The following is a 19129-nucleotide window of genomic DNA, read 5'->3' as shown; positions in this document are numbered from 1 at the left end:
GCTGTGTTTACCTTCCTCTTTTTGCTCGGATATGCAGACAGGACCTTGAGGGTCTTTTGACACAACTTCCTGGTTCCGTCTTTTTTGGGGGGAACTTTAACGGGCACCACCGCTTATGAGGCATATCACTCGGGAGATTTTGTCCCTAAACTTTTAAAGTTAAGAATTTTTTTTTTTCATTGTTTTTAGGAGTGTATGAGAAATTAGAGGAGGTCTTCAGGTGTAGTGATACTCACAAGCTAAAAGGAGTTTATTATGTTTAACATCAACAGTAGTCAGTGCACATAGAGGAGAGTCTCATATTGGTAACTGCTGGTTATGTGAATCTATCTTGGGTTATAAGGCCTAGGTCAGTTAAATGATAATACTTATCTTACCATCTAAATGTGTAAAAAATTTTGTCGCTCTTCAAAAACAAGGCATGCACTTTGATGATTTTTTTTTTCAATTAGAAATTTATGATTATTTTACTGACATCTAGAGGACTTATCATTGAAAAATAAAATTGTCAAATAGCTGAATATTGCAATTTCATCAAAGTACTTGAAGCAGAGCTTCTGTACCAACTGAAGATTGTGTGTAATTCAAAATTTTCCTTCACTCTGTGTCCATGTGCACATATGTATATGTTTGTGCATTTAAGCCTCTGTGTGTGTTTTTTTGTTGTTTTTTTTAGTGTGAGGACAGTGGAGGCATTGCATAATTGGAATAAAGATAATGAGCTGACTTTCAAGAGTGGCAGTACTATATTTGTCAGAAAGCAGTTGGAAACAGTATGGCAAGGCATACAGTGTTGCAAGGTTAGTCTTCACTTTTAGTCTTCACTTGCAATTTCATCAAATTAGAGGAAGTAGAGCTTCTGTAGCAACTGAAGATTGTATGTAATTCAAATTTTTCCTTCACTCTGTGTCCATGTGCGCATGTGTCTGTTTGGGCATTTATTTCTCTGTGTGTGTGTTTTAGTGTGAGAACTGTGGAGGTTTTGCATAATTGGAATCAAGATAACAAGCTGACTTTCAAAGGTTTCAGTACTATATCCTTCTCTCTGGCTCGGTGTCAAAGCTGGCCCACACTTTTTTCTTATCCTTTTCTTTTTTCTCCCTTTCATCTATATTTTTCTTCAAATCTCCCTGTCATACTACAGTTTTATCCTTTCTCCTGTCTTCTGGTTTCCCCTCATACCTTTCTTTTGATCCTTTAGGCCCCCTACGTTTGCCGTGCAAGGCAACCCGTGTTGGGAGAGGATGGAATCCTGGGGGTTGAGGTCCCTGATGGGTTGATATCAAATCAGAGGGTCGTCTGACCCAACTGTCTGCTTCCGTCCTTTTTTTTGAAGGGGGGGGGGGGAACAAACGGCCACCACCCCTTGTGGAGTGGGGCCTCGACTGACCCCAGGGGAGAGCTGTTGATAATTTTTTATGGTAAGTGATCTCTGATTTTTGAATGATGGCTCTAACACCTGTCGTCCATGCAGTAGTATAATGTCAGCAGTCGATTTATCAGCGGTCAGCCCAAGACTGTTCTTAGAATTTAACTGGGCAGTACACAACCTGTGCGGCAGAGTTCACTTTCCTCTAATTTAAAAATTTTTAACTGGTCTGGAGTTGGACAATAATATATAATAATGACGGCAGGTAAAAACACAAAGAAAACCTGGAGAGAAAAACAAAACCAATCTTTAGATAAGTAGCAAATTCGGGACTACACCACAAGTCGTTCAAGACTTGTTCGCTCCTCTCCCGTCAAGAAAAAAAACAAAACAGTCACACCACACACATCCAAAGCACTACCACACTCTTTCCTTTGTTCTTCCAACAAAACAACCTATCAACACCAAACTTAATTAAACACAGATCAGCCGGCCATCCCCGTATGGCGCGGCCCGCCTCAGACTGTTGACACTTCCAACCTCCCTCTTTCCAATTTCCTATCCCCTTCCTAGCTAAAAAAAAAAAAAAAAAAACATTTAAAGAAAATAACACAGCAGGTTTGTGACATAGTACTAAAATGTCCTTTAGTCGTGGCGGGTGACAGTTGTGCGCAGGTGAAATGGGAGAGCCGAAGAAACGAAGAGTTGACTCTGAGTGCAGAAACTTCTAAGAAAAGTGGACAGATCTGTACTTTTTTTATACAACATGATAGCAAGCCAACGTGTTTGATTTGCAAAGAAAGTGTGGCTGTTTTTAAGGAACACAACATTAAACGGCACTATGAAACAAAGCACAAGAACAAGTATGATGGCATCCTTGGTTCGAGCCGCACAGAAAAGATTGCTAAGTTACGTCAAGAAATTGGAGGCTTGACGAGAATATTTAGCAAGAAAAGACAAGAAAATGAGGCGGCGGTAAGTGCAAGCTACCGAGTTGCTCACATTTTGAGCAGAGAAGTGAAGCCATTTTCCGACGGTGAATGCGTAAAAAAGTGCTTGCTAGCAGTGGTTGAGGAACTGTGTCCTGAAAAGAAGAATGCATTTGAAGCCGTCAGCCTTTCTCGCACGACAATTGCACGGCGAGTGGAGGATATGGGGAAACATCTGCAGTCAAAACTAAGGGACAAAGCAGCACGTTTCGAAATGTTTTCTATTGCTGCTGACGAGTCAACCGACTCATCCGACACCGCTCAACTCTTGGTATTTATTCGCGGTACAAACAGCGATTTTAAACTTACAGAAGAGTTAGCGGCCATGAGGGGCATGCACGGGAACACCATTGGCGAAGACCTATTCAAAGAAGTTTCAGCCGTAATAGAGGGTCTTGCTCTTCCTTGGGAAAAATTAGTGGGAGTGACTACCGATGGTGCCAGAAGTATGGTTGGGTGCCACAGCGGACTGGCATCAAGGTTATTAGAAAAGTCGTCGAGTCTAATGGAACCGAGCCTCTGCGGCTTCATTGCATTATTCACCAACAAAATCTCTGTGGCAAGGTGTTGAATCTGGACCATGTGGTGAAGATTGTGGTCAGCACTGTAAACTTCATCAGATCACAGGCGTTGAACCACAGAACTTTCAAGGAATTTTTGACAGAAATAGAATGCGAATATGAAGACGTTCTCTTTCACAGTGAAGTCCGCTGGTTAAGCCGAGGAAAGGTACTTAAACGGTTTTTTGATTTGAGACATGAGATTGACATTTTTATGACGGAGAAATCAAAGCAAGTGCCTCAGCTGAACGACCCCTCGTGGCTGTGGGATTTGGCGATTTTATGCCACATCACGTCACATCTGAATGAACTCAACACCAAACTACAAGGGAAAGACAAGTTGATTTCGCATGTGTATGCGGACATAACAGCATTCCAAGCGAAATTACTTCTCTTCATTCAGCAGGCGGAAGGATGGAGCTTGTCCACTTCCCAACGTGTACTCTCTACGTCAGGATCAGCAGCAACTTATGTCTTTCCCAAAAGAAAGAATGATAGAACTTTTGGGCTCTTGAAGGATAATTTCAGTGAAGATTTAAGGATTTTCATGATTTGAAGGATGAAATACGTCTCTTCGAAAATCCATTTGCGGCAGATGTGTCAAGTGCCCTGACAGAACCTGAAACTGGAACTGATTGACTTGCAAAGCCAGACATCCCTACTTGACAAATTTCGAGCGATGCAGACAATTGCTTTCTACGCAGTGTTGCCTGCAGAAACTTTCCAAATTTCCGAAAACAAGCGTTAAGGATGATCACGATGTTTACAAGTACTTATGTGTGTGAACAAACGTTTTCAGTGATGAAACGGGCGAAACCCATCTTACGTAATCGCCTCGCGGACGAACATTTCGATTCAGTGCTCAGACTTGGTGTTCTTCGATGCAGCCAGACATTCAGAAGCTGTTTCGGAAAAGCAGCTTCAATATCCACTAAGTACAACTTTTTTCTAATAAAAATGGTATGTTCTATTTCTTTTTTTTTTTTTTTTTTTTTGTTTTGTAATTTTTGCGGTGAAGCGGCCCGCGACACGCGTGTCGGAAGGGAATATGGCCCGCAGGCCGAAAAAGGTTGTGCATCACTGGGTTAGGGCATGATAAACGTAGCACAGAGCAGGCAATGGTGGAAGATCTTTGTCATTGGACTATTATTTCATAGGAAAAGATAATGCTTACATCCTTCACATTCTGTATATGTAGGCTATCTAAGATGGATTTTATTTTAATTGCAGACTGGTTGGTTTCCACACAGCGATGTGACATTGAAGAAAAAAGGAATATGCTGGTATGGATGCTTTTTGTGTTGAATTGTTGACCAACTTTAATCAGATCTCAAGCCCATATAGAAATCATGCTCAATAGGTTATATTTTCATGGGCTTGTTTAATGGTTAATTATCATGTTTTTCAGATTCAACATGAAAATTCTTTCTTTTGAATGTCCTAATTCTTTGTCTAATACTATGAAGATTCATAATTAATTAGGACTGGAAGGTACTCAGATGCATAAGCAGACTGTGAAAGAAGGAAACTTTTTTGTGGTATGAGCAACATTATTATCATTTATCATCAAGCAGTGTCGTTGATTTTGCCCTGGTCACAGAATAGAATTGATTAAATGTACAAGCAGTATACAATGCTTTTTTTTCTTTTTTGCTTATGCTTTTTGTATAAAGTCTTTAAGATCCCTTCTCATTGAAAGTTGGCTTGATGTGCAGTTGTATTTTTGAGTCTTGTGGGCATTATTAAATAGTCAGTGGATGGGGATCAGTCATATAGGTCTGTCTATAAGCAATTTTGTGAAGGCTTTAATGCAGTGGTTCCCAAAGTGTGGTCTGCGGACCGGTTGTGGGCCGCACGTGTTTGTCAGGTGGTCAGCGTCTGACAGTCATCATACGTCATCTAAGTGAAGTTTAAATCGCTAGATACGCTGATTAGTCCAGTATTTATTTCACACGAGTTTTAATTTTATTGATGCCCAGCTGCTCGTTCATATAAAACGCTCACTTACCAACTAAGTCTTTGCATGACAGCGCAAGCATTGCATCATTTAACCACATCATCCGTCATCCTTGGTAATGCAGCGCGCTTCTTTATTTTTAATTTTTATGTATAATCTGAGTAAGGTGGACTTGCTGACATCACTGTGAAGCATCTACTGCCAGCCCCCGTGGGCCCGGCTTCTCGTGCCAGGGGTGAATACCAAGGCACAGTTCCGGCCTGGCCGTTTTCGTCCCTCTCCCCTTTCGCAATAGGGTTCAAAAACATCTCTACAAACTTTCTCTTCTGTTACACGTCTGCGCTCTGGACAATTTCTTGTCCAGTGCGCAAATCAGAAAGCATCTGAGGCCATGCACTGATGGGACAGAAAACAGTTTGTTGATCAACTCATAAAGGTAACTCCTCATCTATCCCTGAACTCATCAAGGGGAGTCATTCATTACCGTGACCTTGCTGGAATGTCCGATGCCGACATCAAATCAGAACTGGCACCCAGAGGGTTATCCTAAAGAAGGGTGGAGAATCTGTTCTTACAAATACTCTTCTATTAACTGTCAGCTTGCCAAAAATACCTGACTTCTGTGATGCTGGGTATTTGCGTGTCAAAGTCTCTATGTACAAACCTTCACCGTTGCACTGCTTCAGCTGTCAGTGTTATGGTCATGGGCTAGCTTCTGTAGTCCCAAGCCCGCTGCTTTCGCTGCAGCGGTACAGGCCACGCTGCAGCTGATTGTTCTTCAAGCACCAAATGTGCAAACTGTGATAGATCTCATGCTGCTTCTAGAAACGGCCCGAAGTGGAAAGAAGAGGCGGCCATTTAATGCGTAAGTGCGCAATCTGGTGTCTATTACTTCGATGTTTGCCATCGTGTAGTGAATGGCCTCAGAAGTATCTTCTAGTGTAAGCTCCATCTCCTACTTGGCAGCTGTCACAAAACGACCGTCAATATCTCTGTATCTATCCAGATGGACATGACATAGGTCTTTTCTGAGGGTCCTGTTTCAGTCTGTCAGGCTACGCCTCCTCCTACAAGCTGTAGTGGCACCAAATCATCACAAAAGTCTCAAATCACACATGCATCTCAAACCACACAATCATCACAGTCCAAACATCCCGCTTCACCAGTCAGAAACACTGCACACCAGCAAGCACGCCACACAAAATCACCAAGAAACAAGAATACCATACAGAAGACAAATGAGAACACAAAAGCAAAACCAAAATCGCCAGAAAAACCCACTACTCAGCAGAAAACATATGGGACTACCACAGCAGCACCATCAATCCCTTTTTCTAACAACTTTTCTTCTCTTGGCCAGCAGGACATGGGTGTGGATGAGCAACATTTAGTGTTGCCTTCTCCATCCCACCACCACCTGCCTTCTTCTTCCTCTCCCTCTTTAACAACTTCATGGTTATCCATGTACTGGCTATAAAACTATGTCACCAAGGGCCGCAGCTGTGGTGGAATTCTTCTACTGATACGAAAAGACCTTTCCAGATTTGTTTCAAATATGAGGATCCCAAAAGGCAATACTATCTGTGTAAAAATTATAGTCAACTTACTTAATCCAGATATTATCACTATAATATCTCATCAAAAACACTTACATTCATTCATTGCATTAACATGTTAATTAATAAAGAACTTTTTGAAGTATGTAATTTTATGTAAACTTATTATTATACTACTGTCAAAAAAGTACATTTAGTTTTGAATTGTAATAAAACAAATACAGCAATTTAAATTTGAAATTCACGGTGCAATGATTTTAGGCCTTGATGGACCGCGATATTTTTTACTTTAGTAAATTGATCCACGGTCTGAAATACTTTCAGAACCACTGCTTTAATGTCCACTTACCATTTCTGCTGCTTTTTATTTATTAGAATAGGGTGCTGACATAAATTAAATCACATAAACTTTGTAATATGATATTTTGTTTACTCATTTCAGAATCTTCAGGGCGTAAATTTTGATGAAACTTGCAAGAAATCTTTGTTTTAATTGTATTGTAGTTTTAACTATTGACTTTTAAGACTAAATAAACTAAATTTGATATTAATGAATAGTTTCAGATTGCTTCATATTCAGGTTGCATTTCTGATTCTTAACTATTTATTGTTTTTCAGGAAACAAAGTGACAGTGATAATATGACCATGAACAGGTAAGAGTTGTTGAATTTTATAATTGAAATTAGCATTTACTGTTAATACAGTATTTTAGTATGCGGTCTTCCTCCTGACATCCATATCTTGATCCAAAAGCACCAAGGTTTCATCAGAACACTTCAGTCAGTGAACTGTGTCTTGTCTCTACTGCCAAAATGCCTTAGCGGGACTTGACGTTAGGTGAAAAAAATAGGTTTCTTGGATCAGATCAAGCAACAACTACCAAACATCAGTCAGCATTGGCTTAGGCAAATTACCAGCTTCACAAAGACTACAATTGCACGCTTGATAAATTAAGAGAATAAGCTGGGAGAAGAATGGGCACAATGTAAAGAACAAAGAACTTCTGAAAAACGGAGCCCCCCTGGGCCCGGCTTCTCGTGCTTGGGGTGAACACCCAGACTCTCTCTGGCTAGTTGACTGAGCTGGCTTACCCCTTTTTTTCTTATGCTTTTCTTTTTTCTCCCTGGCCCTTTCATCTGTATTCTTCTTCTAATCACACATCTCCCTGACATACTACAGTTTTATCTTTCCTATCTTCTGTCTTTACAGGTCTTTCTCCTGTCTTCTTCTTCCTTAGCACCCAGTCATCACAAAAATCTCAAACTACACAAGCATCACAGTCAAAGCATCCCCTTCACCAGTCAGAAATACTGCACGCCAGCAAGCACGCAACACAAAATCACAAAAGAACAAGAATAACCCACCGCAGACAGACAAGAACACAAAAACAAAAAGGCCAGAAAAACCCACTACTCAAGAGACAACATCTGGGATTACCACAGCAGAACCATCAATCCCTATTTCTAATCGCTTTGCTTCTCTTGGCCAGCAGGGCATGAATGTGGATGAGCGACGTTTAGTGTCGCCTTCTCCATCCCGCCGTCCCCTGCCTTCTTCATCTTCTCCCTCTGTTTCTGTGAGGCGCTCTGCGTCTTTTCCTCACAGGTAAACTATGTCTGCAATCCTTCTAAGAAATTGTCGAGGGATCCGAGCCAACTTTGAAGAACACCAATGCCTAGCATCTCGTTTCTCTCTTGATATTATAACACTGCAGGAGACTCTTCTTCTACCTTCTACCACTTTTTTCCTTCAAAAGCTATCGAGTTCTACGTCAGGACTCACAGACTGATGACCCTTCAGCTGGGACTGCTCTTCTCATTCACTCTAACCTTTTGTTTAGCCAGATACCACTTTCCACTCCTCTTCAAGCTCTTGCTGCCCAGGTTACCCTGGACAAGACTATCACTGTTTGCTGTGTCTATCTGCCTCCTTCTGCTCGGATATGCCGACATTACCTTGAGGGTCTTTTGTCCCAACTTCCTGCTCCCGTCCTTCTTTTGGGGGACTCTAATGGGCACCACCCCTTGTGGAGCGGGGCCTCGACTGACACCACAGGAGAGTTGTTGGGATCATTTTTTATGGAAAGTGATCTCTGCCTTTAGAACGACGGTTTTAACACCTTTTGCAATCCATACAGTAGCACAGTGTCAGCAGTCGATTTGTCAGTGATCAGCCCAGCACTGTTATTAGATTTTAACTGGGCTGTACACGACGACCTGTGCGGCAGCGATCACTTTCCTATCATTTTACAATTTTTAACTAGTGTGGAGCAGGACGATAATCTTTATAATGGCGGGTGGAATCTGACTAAGGCACATTGGCCTGTCTTTCAGACCCTTTGCTCCACCCGCCTCTTACGAAGTTTTAGTTTTAATTTCGAGGTAAAATACCTTAGAAATGATCCCACGTTACATCATGCTAAGCTCTTCACCCCAATGTTAAATGAAATCTCCTCAGAGACGATTCCTGCACGAAGGCATCGTAGTAGCGATCCACGTACGCCCTGGTTTGCAGAGGAGTGTAGGGTGGCCCAACGCGCTCGGAAGAAGGCCCAGCGCCTTTCCTTCCACCAACCGACTCCTGAAAATGTGAAAAGTTTTTAACGTAGTAGAGCTCGTGCTCGTTATATTTTTTAACTGGCAAGAAAACTTGCTTGGTAGAGGTTTGTGCCTTCACTGTCCTCCAGCACCACTTCCCAGGCGGTGTGAGCGGCCATGAGAAAGATAAAAGTCTGGCTCGATAGGCCATCTGCACAAGATGTTGCTAATTCCTTGGCATCCACCATTGCTCACAACTCCTCCTCTTCTCACTACTCTCCAGATTTCCAGCGCTTGAAATCTGTTCAGAAAACTTCTGGCTGTGACTTTTCTTCCGATAACTCCGAAAAGTACAATCTACCCTTTTCTGCCTCTGAACTGCAGTAGGCCCTTCAGAAGTGCAAGGACTCTGCACCGGGCTGTAACGATTCCCGATTCAAAGCGAATGTTGTTTCTTGTTTCTAGTTGTTTGTTGTCTCAGGCCGTAGGTCTGAGCTGTGATACCAGGGGAGAGCAGTCACGCGAATGCCGATGCAATCTCCAATTTTGACGTCATTCAGTGGGTTTTGACGTAAGGAAGTTGACAAGGCGTAACTACAGCGACTGCAGTCAGTTGAGGTGGGAGCCATGCCGACTTCTCGGCTCAGAGATTATGATTGGTCGGCATGGACTCCACGAAGGGTCGCTAAGCGGTCGTCCTAGTTACCCAATGGCTTGGCGCTGTATTGACCAAAAACCAGAGTAAGGGGAAAATAAGGTAGTTCGCATAACATTTCCCAGGACAGTCAGAGCCGAGATGCTTGCAGTGACAGACCTCCGACACACTGGTCTCACGCGTATAAAGGATGGTGTATTCAGCAGTGAGACATCCAAGTCAACAGTACGACACGGAGACGGCCGACATTCACTGCGATCCGTTATGGGCTTTACTTCTGATAGTCGTGCAGTGGAAATCTGTGTATGAGGACGGACCTTCCACAGTATTAGCAGCACGAGAATAACGGACGCTATCACCGTAACTACCGAAGGGTAGTGCTGAATCGCCACCTTCTCTACCGAAGGTGTTAATGTTTTGACCGTTCGGACATTCAGAGCTGAGCTACCTGAGGAGAAAGACCTCCGACGCATTGACTTCACGCGTGTAACAGACGCGGGGGAAGATTCTGAGGTGAGACATCGAAGTGAATAGAGCGACACGGAGTCGACAGTCATTCACTGCGATCTGAGAGGCATTCAGTGAAAATCTGTGTATGTGGACAGACCTTCCACTGTATTAGCGGCACGTGAATAACGGACGCTAACACCGCTCCTGACATAGGGTAGTGCTGAATCGCCAACTTCTCTACCGAAGGGTGGTAACAATCCAACGTTTTCACTGGGAAATTATCATAACAAAGCAGACCTACAAAGTCGTGAGCCAAAGCCTTGTTGTCTTGGACTTCAAACATTTTGATTTCCATCATTAACGTTTTGCCCGTTTGGGCACGCTTGGAATTCATTTGGATATATGACCGGCTCCACTGTGTTAATAGCTGCCTAGGATATTATTCGCCGGTCAACAGTCCGTGGGAACATACGTGACGACGATTTCCCGACGTGAATATAACTCTATGGTCGTCTGTTCGGCGGACTTCTGTACCGACAGTGTGTGTGGACACAGAATCGTCTGACTGCTGGCATCAGATTACCTGAAGAGCGGAGTGCCAAATGTCGGGAGAATAATTAACTTCCTACGGACGGTAGATAGTAGGTGGTAGAACTATTTTATTGTTTTTTCACATTTTATTGCCACTTTTTTTTCTTAGAACATTAAATGTGTTAACTGTTGGCCGGACCTTTTTGTGTGAAAACGGTAGAAGAGAGGTGGCGAGCGAGTTTTACATGCAAATGTATATGCACGCACGTATACATTCATAACGCACTCCTCACAAAACGTTACGCGGGCCCACACAATATTTATTATCAACTGCTGACTTATCTTCCACGGAATATGTCCTTCTCCTTCTAGACATCTTTAACTTTATTTGGGTGTCCAGCTGTTTCCCTCCTTCTCCTTCTAGACATCTTTAACTTTATTTGGGTGTCCAGCTGTTTCCCTCCTTCTCCTTCTAGACATCTTTAACTTTATTTGGGTGTCCAGCTGTTTCCCTCCCTCGTGGAGAGGGGCAGTCGTGGTGCCCATCCCAAAACCCGGAAAAATCCCTTTTGATCCCAACTGTTACTGTCCTATCGCTCTTACTAGTTGTCTGTGCAAAACTCTAGAAAGCATGAAGAATACTCGGCTCACCTGGCATCCCAAGGTCTCCTCTCCAACCTGCAGTGTGGCTTCAGAAAATGCCGGAGCATCCTGGACCATTTTGTCCATTTTGAAATTTTTGTCAGGGATGCAGTTGTTGGCAAAGAATATATTTTAGACATGTTTTTTGATTTGGAGAAGGCGTACGGCACTACCTGGAAGCAAGGTGTTCTTGGACCTTCACTACATTGGCATCCAGGGTCGTATGCCACTCTTCATCAAGAATTTTCTTTCGCATCACCTTTTTCAAATGCGAGGTGGATCTATCCTGTCTGATCCTCAGGAACAGGAAATGGGCGTCCCTCAGGGCAGCATTCTTTATCCAACTCTTTTCAACCTCAGAATATATTCATTCTTGAAATCTGTCTGTCCAGGTTTGGAGGCCTCGTTACATGCACATGATTTAGCTCTCTGCATTCGAGGTTGATCCCTACCATGCCTTGAACACTGGCTTCAGCTGTGTATAAACGCTGTACAAAGGTGGGTGAAAGAAAATGGCTTCATATTTTTTCAAAAGAAGTTAGTATGCATCCACTTTTGCAAACTGAGAGGTATGTTTCCAAAGCCATCTATTTTTGTTAATGGCACTATACTCAAAATGGTCCAGGAAGTAAAATTCCTTGGGTCATCTTTGACAATAAACCGTCTTTACTCTCTCATATCAAATATCTAGGCCTTTCTTGCCAGAAAGCCATTGGACATTCTTAGAGTGGTTGGCCACGTCTGTATCATGCCCTGGTCCACTCCAAGCTAGTCTATGGGTCCATCATCTACGACTCTGCTCGAGAGTCCTACCTTAAAATTCTCGATCCTATTCATCACCAAGGGCTCCACATCTGTTTGGGTGCCTTCCGCACCACTCCTGTACAAAGTTTGTACGCAGAATCTGGTGTGCCTCCACTTTTTTCTCCGTCTCCTTTCCATTGATTTTAACCAGCCTCTTGTGGTCCAGTTTCATAAAATTCATGCAGCACTTATTCAGCAAAATAAGGACATTGTTTTTATTTGGGCTCCTGGCCATGCTGGTATCCCAGGCAATGTTCGAGCAGACCAGGCTGCCAAGGCTGCATGTCAGTCCCCTGGAAAATTACTGTAAACCTTTCTTCTCAGCCTACATTCAGTCCTTATGGCAACGCCACTGGGACACTCTTGGCCAAAATAAATTACATGCCACTCTTTCCTGTCTTTCCGACCGCCTTCCTTCGTGCCAACCTGTGAGGTGGGAGGAGGTGGTCCTTGCTAGATTGAAGTTAGGACACACCTGTGAACCACCACTTGTTTGTCAATGATTAAGGGGAAATTTTAATGTGTTACATATTTTGATTGTTTGTCCTGAGCTCCAGACTATCAGTCGGCAGTTTTTTGCAGCGAATTCTTTGTTTTCCTTGTTCGGGTCCGTACCATTGGCAGCGATCTTTACATTTTTAAGGAGGATAGGACTTCACCATCAGATTTAAGAAATTTTATGTCCTGATAGTTTTCTTTTGATCTTTGGTTTGTTGGTGGCCTTTTTGGCTTCACCAACCCTTTGTACGCTTTATCCACTCTTTTACATTTTGTTTACGCATTGTGTTGACTTTTTAAAGAATGTTATGGTCATATGACTTGGAAAGTTTTGTCCCTGAACTTTTAAAGTCAAAATTACTTTTGTTGCTGTGATATAGCCCTAGTTGCTGGCCCAGCATTAATCACAAACAAACAAACAAACAATGTGAGACAGTTAGTTTTGCCATACTGGTAAAAGTGCAAATTAGGCAATGGTCATATCTAATTAATAATGTTCCTGAGTCTAAACAAATTTATTCAAACAAGGATTTTGCTCTTTTGCCTGGTAAGTTCAATTTTTCTTTGTAATTATCAGCCAGGTGCGAGCATACTGATGATAAATGAATCATTTGAAAATGATTACGACACTGTAGTAAATACACTTCATTGTTTCTTTCCTAAAACCCAAAGCACAGGGAATACACAAATATCATCAAGGCCTTTACCAAAGCCTAGCAGACTCACCTCTATTGAGCGTAATTCAGCTAGAGATCTGCCTGTTCCATCACCTGGAAGACAGCCTTTGCCTCCAATATCGGGAAGATTAGAGAAATTGTAGTGATTACCATTTTGCATCATTCTTAAATTTGTCTCAAAAATGAATGCCTAGTGAATATTTGTGATTTATCATTAGAGATAAAAAAGACATTTATCAGAACACTCAAGAAGAAACCTTGTATATTTAGGTCTGCTTCATTGGGTTTTTTTTTTTTTTTCTCATTTGTCATGTGACTTTTGATATCAGTCCACTAAGATTTTCAGATACAAATATTCATCCGGGAAGTAAAGTGAATGTACATCTGGCATGTTTGTGTAGCATTGAATAATATAAGCAGATTTCAGAATGCTTTCATTGAAGATATACATGTTGATAACCACTTCTGATCTGTAAACTTGCAGTGTTCACAACTCGCCCACAGCATGAAATGAAGGTAGTTTTATTTTTACATTTTTGGGGGATAGGACCTTGCTTTATCTGCTTCTTACCCCTTCTGATAAATTGCCTATCATTTCAGTCGCACTTGTGGTGTAGATCTGTGGTTTCCTACCAGTTATATCAGTCTTATCCATTGCATGAAATGGTGCTTCTGGAGCTTAAAGCCCTTAAAGCCTTTTTCCTTTTTTTTTTTTTTTTTTTTTTTTTTTTGTTTTGAAAAATCTGGCAGTGGTTTATGGTATTTTTTAAGCTCATTGATCATGTGATTTTTTTTTTTGAATGCATAGTGTTCTATCTTCATCAAAATTCCAGTTATGTACAGAGTATATACCTTCTTGATGTATTAGGTTGGTATTAGTACTATTTTTAGGTGGGAGAGGGCAATCTGATATCCTTGCACATGTACATACAGCTGTAACAATTTCCATCAATATTTTCATTTTGATTTCTCGCTATAACCATGATTTTCTGACTAGCATACCTGGATCATCATCATTATTAATAGTAATGGCTTTTATAGTGCAGTATCCCAGCCTAAGCAAGGCTCTTCCTGCATTACAAACAAAAACACAACAGACAAAATTTCTGTGGCTCTGTAAGGTTAATGGGAAAGCCAGGTCGTTCTTCTGTCCAAAACATTCATAGACCTAAGTTGTCAATGAGAGAGATCTACAGTCATTGGACTGGAGCAGAATGTATTAATAATCAAACGCGTTGATCAAATCGTCAGGAGAATGTCCAGATGATCACAGAGCAGAAATTACAGTAAAATGTTGAAACAAATGACTGTTTGGCATGGATAAAGTCTATCGCAGGAACGACTAGTAAAAATAAAGAAACTCTGATGGCATTAGCCAGAGAGGATTAAAAACAATGAGAGAGTTGATATTAGCAGAGGAAAAAGGCCACAGGCAAGTAAACAATCAAACACAATTCCAATGACATCAGAAAAAAGTGGCAGTTGTAACCCAAATACAGTCTGAAAATGTGGAGAACTGATCCCCTAATAGGCTTGTGTAATTATTATTAACAGTTTTAATTTTTGCTCAATACTTGAAATTAGATTGATTTTTCTGTTTATGGCAATTTTTACAAATTAACACTGACCTGTAGGTAGATCTTTATTAGCCCTACTGCCTCCCAGCATCATGAATGTGGCTTGACACTTGCACTTGCTGGTTTTATTACACAGCTGTACAGAGCTTAATAATATTTGCTCACCCTTGCATGTAACTCACAGATCATGTATTTTGCAATGATCAGTGATCACATGATTGAAGATGGTATGCAAACTCTGCAGTTCCTTGCACTTACATGAAAATGGTGGCTTCAGTGCTGTGAACATCCCAGTACTTTTGAAGTACTATATAACATTCAGCCTCTCACTAATCTTTGTTTTCAGTTAACAGAAATAAATTGAACATTAATAGAATTTGGGCAATACAGATATATACCTTTAAATTTAATTGTTTTGTGGGGAAGTGAGGAGAGATGGTGAAGGGTTAGGGCTTTGTTGCCTGAAATTTCTTTTTCACCATCAGCTTTGCCCATCCCACACCACCATTATCATTTGAAGGCATTTCTTAAGATTATGATAGTTCTACGTCCAAGTATGATTGTCATTCGTGCCCTTGTAATATATGGACCTTCTATGTTTTATAACTTTGCTCAGCATAATGCATTGCGAGAAGGATGAAGCACTGGCACTGACATGCCACATTTCATAACTAATACATCTTATCTCACTTTTGTTATGTGTCTTTTGAAAGATAAAGTGCTTATGAAGATAAATTATTTTTAAGTTTGTATAAAGTTAGGCAGCATCTTGTGAAAAAATTTATTTCATTTAAAAGAACTTATTAAAGAATTTTTTCTACAATATTTGCTTTGCTTGGTTTCTATGATATAGTGATGGTTGTTTCTGCTTTAAATGTCAGCAACTGTGGCTATACCATGGTGAGTTAGACCAGCAAGGAGGTGCCTTATACAGAGAGAAATTAAATGTGTTGGAAGCAAAATCTGAAACCACAGCCCACAATCCTCACTGCATTGGTGACAAATGCTTTACTGTTGCACAGCTGGAGATAAATTCAGTTTTGTTTACTTAATCATTTTTATAGGTAGATTTAATGCATGTGCACCTGTGTATAAGTTTAAGTAAAAGGAGGGGGAGATTATAAAATAAGGATGGTTGTTGGTTTCTCTTGCCAGCAACAGAGTCTATAGCCTATTCAGCTGTATTATGAGGGGATAGTTTGGAACACAATTTGTAACCCTCTTTGTAGCTGAATAGCTGGCTATGAATGAGAAGTCGAACTGCTTTAAGTGCACGCATGGACTGTAGAATTTTTTTTTTTATGCTTGCAAGCCAAAGTGGGGTTAAATGTATTTTATTTTTTATGTTGCCTTCATGATTACATACTTGGATGTATGTCTGTATATGCCTGCACACAAATGATTTAAGCGCATCTCAATGTTTTTTTTTTTTGCAACTGTGATAATTTTGTTTAGTGCATCATTATAAATTAAGATATATTTAAAGGATGACATTTTATGAAGAAGACTGATAAAGTGATTACTGACAAGAAGAAAGCTGTTAATTTTTTCATCAAAGCATAGTCAGCAGCTTTTAATACTAAAAACTAACATGCATGCAAAATTGATATTTGAATACGGAAATTTAATTTATTAGAATTACTGATAAAATATGAAAGAAGTATGTTCCATTTATTCAGTACAAGCCTCTGAACATCCCAGACCTCATCTTGATGTTGAAAAGGGTGGTTCCTGACTGGGAAATACTTCATTAGCGTTATGCTCAATGCTCTGGCATTTGTTCCAGCCACCAGGGACATCAGTTATTTGAAATTAGATCAATCCATCTGTGCTTTTCTTCAGAAAGTTTATTACAAATTCTTAGTAACAAACATAATGTTATGTTGACTTACCAGAAGTATGGGCTTAAATCTTAATATTTTACTCAAAATGTATAGTTTAAAAAAAAATGCTTACTCAGTGGATGAGTAAATCAACTCAATCTCTGAATGACTCAAGTTAATCTGTAAGTAAAATTACTTTTAAGTTCATGAACATTCTAAAAATACTTGCATAGGAGTTTTTGTATGAGAGCCTTATTGAATTATGTAATGCATAATGTCATTTCATCACAAAATTTAAATACAAAAATGTGTCTCTGATTACAGGTATTATATAGTCATATTACAGATGATTGTATAATTAACTTTTTGGAAGCCTTTTACATGCAAGAAATGAGCATAATTAAGACTCAAAAGTAAAGATACATATCACTGGTCATAATTACCAATGATGCAAGAATTTGCAATACTGAATAATGATGTATTTCAGTTCTTTGTTGCTTAGTACAATGTATAAACATCTTTTTGTATTTTTATTTTATTAAATTATGCATAACTTGACAATGCACAGCTTGCAAGTTATTGTGGAAGGACAGAAAAGATGTTAAAAAAATTTGATAAGTATTCTGATCAATAATCACCAGTATGTCACAAATCACATTTGTACCCGGTCCAAAGGCACATTCACATGTTCTGATTTTTCAAGGGATTTTCCCTATTATTTCTGTTTTATATTTATGCAACATTTACATATGTATTGTTACGTTTAATCTATAACAGAAATTGTGCCATATAAATTATAATCACATATACAACTGTGTCAAAGATTCTCCATACACCTGCAAACATTCCTGTGAATGCAGACACAGCCATGTGTGTACAAAGTTGCGTATAGTGCCTGTTTAATTTTTCTTCACTCATAAATATTTCTGGAAATAGTATTGACATGGCATCATTCTATTATTTACTGTAATTTTATGGTATTATTTTCTGTGTCATTGTAGGAATGTTTTCTGTTTTGTATGATCATCTAGCAAAATGCTAAACATCTGTAAGAAATTCCCCTGTTCATTTAGTTTGTGGATCAGCGAAAATATAAAATGCTTTTTCTTCAGTTTTGCAGCATACTTTATACATAAGGATGTACACTGTTTCATTTACTGGATTTAATTTTGTGTGTGTGTTCGGGGTGTGTGTATGTGTTTGAGTGACAGAGAGGGTGGGATGATTGTATGCATGAAAGTGATCATAGGTCACACATGACTGACCTATATGTAATAAGTTCTTTAACAGCAAAGCTTTGTTTTCTAATCAGTTAGCTGGTACAAAGAAAGGTTAAAGTTTATTTCCATTACGTAGTGGCTATAGTCCATTTATTAAAATTTGTCCGTTTTACATACACTATATCCTTTTTAAACATTTTTCAGAAAGTTTCCTGGGTGTCCCTTAAGAATTTTCATTTACACTCTAAAAATTGCATGATGTAAAAAGTAGTGCCTTTTTATATTATTTTCTCTTTCTTAAGCAAATGTTGGGCAATTCATATCTTTCCCATTTTGTTTCTTTCGTGGGTTTTTAAGTGTGATACTTTTCAATTTGACTGTTGAATAATCTTATGTAATGGTAATTGTGTGATAAGTGTTTGGTAATTTTTGAAGTAATCATCACAGTTTGTATATTAAGTTTCCCTCTTCTATTGTATTTTCTTTATGGCACACTGTTTTATTTTCATTTATCAATATAATGTATACTTACTGTTATATATTAATATTTAATTTTTGCAGATTAATACAATTAAAAATAATTTTATTTTACATTCGTATATGCAGACTTCCCGATACAAGAATAGGGTTAGAGGTTTTTATTCTAGATGTAATATTTCTTAGATGGCAAATTCTGCTTTTATTGTTAAATACTATTTTTTATCAACTAAAATTTTTCACACCTTTTAATATATAAGTTAATTCTTACATTAATCAGTTGTTCTTCTTGTTGTGGTTCTTAATATGGAGAGCAAAGCTGAGATTTGCCTAGTGTCAAAAAATGAAACATTTGAAGGTACTATTGTATAAGATTTGTAATCAGTACCTCAACTTAAAAAAAGCAAGTGATAACAGTTTTCGACAGTTACAGAATATAGGTTTCTGACAAGTATGAATTAATAAATAGTTATTTTAAATTTCATGTACAGTTTAGTATCGCTTGATAGGTGCACATATACTTTGCAGTGAGCACTGTACCTTGTATTCATTCTGCTGTGCATAAATAAATTACATAAATCGGAGGTCTTTGTGTTTTTGAAATTTTATGAGTGACAATTGGAAAAGAAGATCACATAAAGAGATGAGGTATTTGTTTTCTGTGTATTCAAATGCTGATAATACATTTTGCAACTCAATCGCTGACGAAAGAGTCTAAGCCTTGAACAGTCCATATACAGAGCAGCAAACTTATTCACTATTGAAGTAGAAGGAATCAGTTTCACTGGATTGCAACTTTTCTCCAT

General features: G+C 39.5%; 1 protein-coding gene across 10 annotated transcripts in view; it reads left to right on the top strand.

The window, feature by feature from the left end:
- Positions 1-18907, top strand: part of LOC112568895 (intersectin-1-like) — a 46395-nt gene extending 27488 nt beyond the window's left edge. For 6 of the 10 annotated variants that reach the window (XM_025246429.1, XM_025246423.1, XM_025246430.1 and 3 more), the window contains 4 exons: positions 677-800; positions 4149-4201; positions 7050-7085; positions 13222-13704. In XM_025246429.1, coding sequence (XP_025102214.1) covers positions 677-800; positions 4149-4201; positions 7050-7085; positions 13222-13369 — 361 coding nt within the window. In that variant the 3' untranslated portion in view covers positions 13370-13704. The other 4 variants (XM_025246427.1, XM_025246426.1, XM_025246425.1 and 1 more) reach the window with 4 other exon arrangements.
- Positions 18908-19129: the final 222 nt, after the last annotated feature.

This window comes from Pomacea canaliculata, linkage group LG7, assembly GCF_003073045.1.
Source record: "Pomacea canaliculata isolate SZHN2017 linkage group LG7, ASM307304v1, whole genome shotgun sequence".
NCBI classification, from domain to species: Eukaryota; Metazoa; Mollusca; class Gastropoda; order Architaenioglossa; family Ampullariidae; genus Pomacea; species Pomacea canaliculata.
The sequence above is the reverse complement of the archived record's forward strand: the minus strand, read 5'-3'. Positions and strand labels throughout refer to the sequence as shown.